This window comes from Lactuca serriola, chromosome 8, assembly GCF_051521515.1.
Source record: "Lactuca serriola cultivar US96UC23 chromosome 8, Lser_US96UC23_V15, whole genome shotgun sequence".
Lineage (NCBI taxonomy): Eukaryota > Viridiplantae > Streptophyta > Magnoliopsida > Asterales > Asteraceae > Lactuca > Lactuca serriola.
The window spans coordinates 227797642-227805667 of NC_136415.1; the positions used below are offsets into that span (position 1 = coordinate 227797642).

The 8026-nt window shown below is 30.5% G+C and overlaps 1 protein-coding gene across 3 annotated transcripts; it reads right to left on the minus strand.

Moving 5' to 3' along the window:
* Nucleotides 1-3452: 3452 nt before the first annotated feature.
* On the minus strand, nucleotides 3453-7233 carry LOC145070264 (DTW domain-containing protein). Of its 3 annotated transcripts, XM_079017197.1 has the most exons (8): nucleotides 6843-7232; nucleotides 6513-6653; nucleotides 6304-6396; nucleotides 6079-6205; nucleotides 5879-5988; nucleotides 5343-5423; nucleotides 4023-4102; nucleotides 3453-3782 (listed from the first exon to the last, which is right to left on the minus strand). In XM_079017197.1, exons 1-8 carry the CDS (start codon nucleotides 7194-7196, stop codon nucleotides 3563-3565), a joined length of 1206 nt encoding a protein of 401 aa, XP_078873323.1. In that variant the 5' UTR covers nucleotides 7197-7232; the 3' UTR covers nucleotides 3453-3562. The 3 variants fall into 3 exon arrangements, with proteins under 3 accessions (XP_078873323.1, XP_078873324.1, XP_078873325.1); XM_079017198.1 differs by lacking the exon at nucleotides 5343-5423 and having other exon boundaries at nucleotides 6843-7233; XM_079017199.1 differs by lacking the exon at nucleotides 3453-3782 and having other exon boundaries at nucleotides 4019-4102.
* Nucleotides 7234-8026: the final 793 nt, after the last annotated feature.

Genomic DNA, 8026 nt, shown 5'->3' on the forward strand with positions numbered 1-8026 from the left:
ACAAAACTATATTTTTTATTTCTTGTAATGTTGGAACTTTTGTTTTCTTCTGACTTATTATTTCTTGGTTTGTTTTTATAATATCTATTCCGTTTCAAAAAGAAAAATGCACGTCAAGGTGAAGTTGGAGTTTGTTTGTTGCCAAAAGTTTTTTAAACCTATTTTGTCTACGGTGGAAAGACATTTAAGGAAAATGTTGTTTGTTTTTCAGGAGACAAATAAAATAAAAACTCATTTTTGACATTTTTTCGATAAGGCAAAAAAATAACTTCGGATTCTGAAAGACTTTTTCAAAGTTCTAATTATAAGGTAATATTTCTTTTTCCACCACAGTCACCACCTACACCACCTCCATCATCGTCACTATCACAACAACCACAACTACCACCACCACATCTGTCACAATCTCCGCCACCACAACCACATTCGCAACCTTTTATGGGTTTGGGTTTTGTATGTCATTGTTTTTATTTGGTTAAAGCCAAATTCAAAGGATAAAACTTAGAGAAAATTACACGAATGGTCCCTATCGTTTGAAATCATTTTGCACGTATAGTCCCTAACTTATTTTTTTATTCGGAAGGTCCCTACTGTTTGTTTTTGTTGCGTGCTTGGTTTTGTCCTCCCTAAAAAGACTATTTTGTCATTGATTTTTTAATTTATTTAAATAAACACACCCCCAACGCCACTTCCATCTTACATTATCTTGTCTTATCTACCCCAACTTATTTAAATAAATTAAAAAATCAATGTCAAAATCGTCTTTTTAGGTAAGACAGAAACCAAATGCACAACAAAAACAAACCGTAGGGACCTTCCCAATTAAAAAAAAATAAATTAGGGACCAAACGTGTAAATTACCCCAAACCATAGGGACCATTTGTGTAATTTACTCTAAAACTTATAAGCATCCTCCCATTCAAAATTAAAAAAGTTATTTTTCATCCATGTTAAATGATTCTAGGGCTTTGCTACTTGTATTTGGTTATTCCCTCCTCCGCTAAGAAAAGCCTTAATGTTACTATATCTAAAGATGAGATAATTCGAGTTTGAACAAACCTTCACATGTATGATTTCTTCCCTTAGGCTATGGGGAGTGGTCATACATACCCCACCGAAAAAGTGTTGCCACACGTGCGTCATGTCAGCTTTACACCCAACACACTACCAACCCACTAAACATTGGAAATGGTTACCACTCTACATTATTTATATTTATATTTTTTCAATTTTAAAACATTAGATTAAATAAAAAAATATTATTATAAACTTAAGTAATAATTTTACTAATTACAAAATCAAATAAACATATTATTAATTTTTAAAATTAAATAAAAATAATTATATATAGTTAAAGGTTTAACTTAATTTAAATAAAAATGAAAGGGTATAATAGAATTAAAAGATAGAATTTCAGGGACTAAATATGTAACTTCAATTTCACCCGTCTTCTTCGCCCGATCCTCTGTAAAACGGGTACATCCCCTTTTTTTTCCTACTTTGATGGATTATAAAGAAAAAACAACGAAATTAAGGGGCAAAAAAGAAGCAACCAATAGGAAGCTCCGTCTTCATCCGTTTTCCGCCTCACGTCACAAGCAAATCACCCACCCTTGGGGCGGTGTTCACACGTGGGAGAGGGTGCCACCTCAGCCCAAGACGCATGAAAATGCTCCCATACCGGGTAGCCTTACACCAACCATTTACATGATGTTTGTTGTATACCCTCTTTTATATTGTTTTTCGTTATCACTAAACATCAACGGTATGTAATTTCTCCACTCATTGTATCAACGGTTGCCTCGTAACTCTATTTGTTTTATTGTCCGTGGGTTGCCAACTTGTTTTAAGTTTTAGTACATCAACGAGTGATGTACTCTTGTTTCGAGTTTTTGACCAAAATAGAGATATAGGAAAAAATATTTACCAATCTAGTATACTTTAAAAAATATTTACCAAACTAGTGGTTTTTCATTTTCTCTTGTATTTTTCAATTTTACTTGTTGTTTTTATTTATTTTAAATATCAGATTTTTATTCTTTATTTCAATTTTTTTTTCCTTTTTTAAATATATGTTTAACATAGTATACAAAATACATAATTTCATGCATTTTCGTCAATTAAAAATAAGATGATTTAATGAATAACACTATTATAATTGATTATTGTCACCCGTCACAAAAGAAATACCATGAAAAAATAGAGTTTTTCGATTCCACTGAACATCTTATTAACGATAATACATTTTATGAATAAATTTATATAGAGGTCGTTACCTCCTCCGTTAGGCTTTTACATATTAAAAATATATGCGAATGTACGTCTTCTAAATAAAATTTTATGTGCAAATTAAAGATCCACAATATTTTATTTGAATAAATTCATTAATGCATTATTTTAGTTTCAATTTTTCTAATTTGAAATATATATATATATATATATATATATATATATATATATATATATATATATATATATATATATATATATATATATATTAAGTGTTAATGTGTTGTTACATTATTTTATAATTTTCAATTATTTGATAGTTCATAGAAATATGGATAACTTTATGGGCAAATTTTCTTATAATACCACAAAAAAATGAGCAATTGCAATGATATTTACCACTGCCGATAGTGTATAATATTACAATATTTTTTAATAAGCCATTTTATAATAGTTTATAACATAAGTAATTGCAGTCACTAGTATATTTTATTAAAATGTTATCTTAACATTTTTAATATACGTTGAACACAGATGTTTTGACGTCAATTAAAAATGAAATATTACATAATTATTAGAAAATATTTTTTGCGGAACTAGAAAACTTTACTTTTTAAGGTGTTTATTTTTGTGATAGCTGGCAATAATCAATTATAATAGTGCAATTCATTAAAACATTTTATTTTTAATTGACGAGAAGGCGTGTAACTATATACATTTTTTGTTTTTTATACTATTTTAAACATATATTACAAAAAGAAAAAAAACTGAAAAAAAAAATAAAAAACTGATATTTAAGAAAAAATAAAAGAAAACAATAAAAAGTTGGAGAAAAAAACTGATATTTAAAATCAAATAAAAAAAAGTTAAAAAAACTGAAAAATACAAGAAAAATAAGAAAACCACTAGTTTGGTAAATATTTTTGAAACTATTGGTAAATATTTTTTCCAACCACCCTGTTTTGGTTAAAAACTCCTCTTGTTTCGAGGTATCCTAAAAAGTACAGTTTGAGTCCTCTTTTTTTATAAATCAGTCACTGAGGGACCAAATCTCCACTTTTTCAGATATTACAAGACCATCTGCTTAGAAGTTTCAATTTTTGACTGTCGGTGACCATGGGAAAAAAAACTAGATTCAAACTGCACTTTTTGGGATAAAAGCACCAATTTTGCAATTTACTCAAATACAAAAAAGATTTCTACAAATATTGTAAGTATCAACGAAAAGACGAATACCAACTTCATTTTTTGCAAGATTTGTATACATGGTTGTGTTCTTTTTTCAATTACGATCACGAGTATTCATTCTAAAAAAAAAAAAAAAAAAACTAAACTAACAAATGTCATCATGGTGTCTTAGTCTACGAGTAATGGAGCGACCCATACGAAGCCTTCGACCCGTAAGTGATGCCAATAACACATCTACACTATTCTCAACTGCTTCCGCTTGTTTATTCAACCCTAATGACTCAAATTCCGAAACAAGATGTAGCTCATCTAGCAGCCCAATCGCTGCTGCAGCTGTACACGTCCGGTCCCATGACGGTTGCGGCCTGCAAAAAAAATTAACCAGACAGACTCAGGATATCGAGGGCATTTACGTCTTTTACACAGACAGAGTGATCGAGAGCAACAGCGCATCCCAGTACCAACTTTTTGGGTGGGACAAAAAAGTAGAACTTTTGTTCACTTGATATCTGTCCTGTCTTCTCATGTCATGTCAAACACAGTGCAACTTGTTCTGTTTTGTCCTCTGTCCTGTGAGAAAAATGAATGGGCCGTACTTATCTTACCGAAGTTTATGCATTGCGGATACACCTGTGGTGAGTGATATGCACGGAAGATCCTCCGCCCATACTAAATCTGCTCGTTCCTATAAGAATATAAAAAGAGCGTCGGACTATTTTAATGATTACCTAAATTACCCTTGAATAAAGACAAGAAAAATATCTTGATAGCATAAATCAATTGTATAGTTCTTGGAATTACGATACGACCAATTTATTATAGAGTTTCCAGAAAATAAAAAAATAACAATTGTATTTTCAATATTTTATCGATTTGGTTGCTAGACTATTTTCTCTAACGATTAAAAAACCATTACTTTTTTAAACATTTTTCCAAATTACCTATAGATAAAATATATAAGGGTACAACATATTTTCACCAATTTATCGATTTAGCCATTCAATTACTATTTTATTATTGATTAAGCCATTGCACTACTACGGGTTTTATGCATAAAAGTTTCATTATTTTGGGAAAAAAATTATAAAGTCCTTATTATTATTATTATTATTCTTTTAACAAAAAAGTCCCAATTATTTAACATTTTGCCCAAATTAACGAGAAAACATCCTTTTTTTATTTTAACAAGAAATGACAAATTATGTGATTTTCCCAGAATAACGGGACTTTTCTGTTCAAAAAAGGAACATTTAGGATTTTATCAAAATATTTCCCAAAATAATGAGACTTTTCTACATAAAACCCACACTATTATTATCATAATCATAATACAATAATAGTTTAGTGACCAAATCAAAAGGTTTAACTCAATTATGTATCTTCATTAAATTTTAATCTTAAGAAAATGTACACAAAAGAACCATTGCAATTTTCATAGGACTGAAAAAGTATTAAACAAAGTAGAAAAAGGTTTTAAGTAAATTTGGAATAAGATATTTTTAAGTAGAGTAAATTACATGAATGGTCCCTAAGGTTTAGGTTAATTTGTGCGTTTGGTCCTTAACTTATTTTTTAACTCAGAAGGTCCCTATTGTTTGTTTTTGTTATGCGCTTGGTCCCTGTCTTACCTAAAAAAACTATTTTGCCCTTGATTTTTTAATTTATTTAAATAAACCCCTAACCCCAAACCCCCCCCCCCCCCCCACCTTACTTTACCTATCCCACCATTTTTCCCTATTTAAATATTAGTCTTTTTAGGTAAGGTAAGACAAGAACCAAACACGTAACAAAAACAAACAATAAGGACCTTCTGAGTTAAAAAAACAAGTTAGGGACCAAGCACGCAAATTACCCCAAACCATAGAGACCATTCGTGTAATTTACTCTTTTAAGTAAATTAAAATGGGTCCCACAAAATCAATTACCTTCAAACGCCTAAACATTGCAGCGGAATTGCTCCACGTACCATCAATCAAGATAAAGTTCATTATTTCACTCGAATTTGTCTGTATAAAAATCGAGCATTTTATCACTTTATGGTTAAATGCAAGAAATAGCAATGTTATAGCATTCTATCTAATTATAGAAAGAAAAAAATCCATTGCTATAATAAAGTAAACTTTTCAAAGTATAATAAGATAAATTTTGAAAGTACAATTTGTAAACTTGTAATAAAAAGAAACAAAAGTATTGATGACAATGACATTATACAAAAATAAATGAAAGAACATTGTCATTTCATGCATTATTTACTATTTAGCCCTTCTTTCCCTATAAATGATCAATTAAATATGACACACCCTTAATTGAGAATTCTCATTTCTCTTACTTCTCTCTTTTAACTTTTAAGTCATTCTTAAAAGGAAACACAAACATATAGCTTACCCAATTAACTCATATTCCCATTAAGTCCATTAAATAAAATAAAAATAAAATCTCAAAAGGATTAAAGTGAAAGTACCGAATGTTGTTCATGAAGAAAACTTGTTGACATATTTCCATTAAAGCTATCTTCAACAGACTTTGTAGGTGCATTCTTATTTGGATAAAGACACCAAACATTATTTCTCCCTGAAATTTTTTGTTTCTAAATTATAAGTAAAACATTGAAATATAAATAGTTTTTATTCTTATTGAAGTGGAAGATCAATAAGAAGAAACCTGAATGCATGAATGCTTTCCACATTATTTCTTCATGTTCAGCTATCCCATATATGCATAATGTGGCTGAATTAATGCCAAATACTTGCCATAATAACTTCCCTGTGTTGTTTTGCCTCAAGAAATCCTACAAAAGTAACAAGATCATCTCAAATTACTAAAAAGAAACAATCAATTTGCTATAAAAAAAATCGGTGAATAGTGATTAGTGTATTATGTATATACCTTTGGATGCATATATAACCAAAACCGCATCCTATGCCAAAGAGAACAAGGCACAACACTCAAACACATGCAATCTTCAAGAGGAAGCCAACACTGTAATAATTCGATTAAAACCACAAAAGATACAGACTTGTTTTTCTAAGAAAATCAAAGATGATATAAGACGATTAGGAGAGACTATAGCTATGGAAGTGAATCGTATGATAAACCTTTTGGCAAAGGTAACCTCTGCTTCCGAGTAAACGACATGCTATTTGTCGAGCTGAAAAGAAATGGAGCTTTTGTTCAGAATCATCTAAAGCCCTGTATTTTGCTCTGTGTTTTTTATCTTCTTGTGTCTTGAAGTCCCCCTGAACATTAGCATAGTTACAACTTACACAAATCAATTTGCTCTAGAATGATTTTGGGTATTACATTGTGATGGATATAAGATAAGGCGTCGAAATATAAAACACCCGTCGTTCAGAATTGAACGAAAACTTGATTAAATTGATGATTTGTAATCGATAAAATGGAAATAGGGTTTGAATTCCTGATACCTTGAGCTTACCACCAAGTCCACCAAATTTCATCTGGGCATCGCTTTCTGTTTCTGAAACAATCATTTCCTCGACGATTTCCGCCACTTGTGTGGGTAATGGGGAATCAGTACCCCAAGCCTGCCATTCTTGTAGGCTAATAGTGATGGGTGACGTGGGTCTTGCTTCATTGATGTATCTTCCATGGTCACCAGATGAAGGAGACGCATCGGCGGAAGAATCAATAGAGAGGGCACCGGAATAGACGGTGGTTGAGGGTGGCGCAGCCATGTAGGTGGTGGTGCGTAGAAAGGTGTATTTTGAGCATTTGAGTATGTTGAAGACCCTAAAGCTTGTAGCAGCAGAGATGAACATGGTTTTGCTTTACTAGTTATTATTGGGTTTAAAGATTTGATTACTAGACTATCAAAAGACCCAAGGCCCAGCTAAGACCCCCATATTGTCTACAATCTCTCAACCCATGACATCATCATGGCCTCATCATGGGTGAGCAAAGAGGGTTTTTAATCTGGTTTGGAAATGGGTTACATTTTTTTAAGAGGACTTTTAATCCAGTTTGGAAATGGATTTTATATGTGTTTATGCCTCAAACTTGCATTAATTTGTTCGTTTTTAGCCTCTAGCTGGTTTTTTTTCCTTTAGAAGTCGGTCATCTGTACTTGATTGGATGAAGGTGTTAAGTGAACATCGCTAACTTGTGTCTTCAAGAGAAAAAGGGGAATAGAAAGGGGGGCTTGGAGGTATTCGAACATGGGTCTCCGAGTGGGAGTTTTAACCACCAAACTATAGCGACTTTTGTGTGTTCACTTCAAACTTAATCTATTTAATGTGTATCTTTTCGAAACTTATAAATAATAGGTATTATTATTATTATTATTATTATTATTATACATACATTTTTAAATATGTTTTTAGATGTGTAAATATATTTTTAAAGGTAAAAAAAATATATTTTTAAAGGTATAAATATATTTTTAAAGGTATTTATATATTTAGAAAGCGTATTTATATATTTAAAAAGTATATAAATATTTAACAACATATTTATACATTTGAAAGTGTATGGATTCTTTCAAAATATATATATATATATATATATATATATATATATATATATATATATATATATTAAACATATAAAAATATTTTGTATGGATACTTTCAAAATATATATTTGAACATAT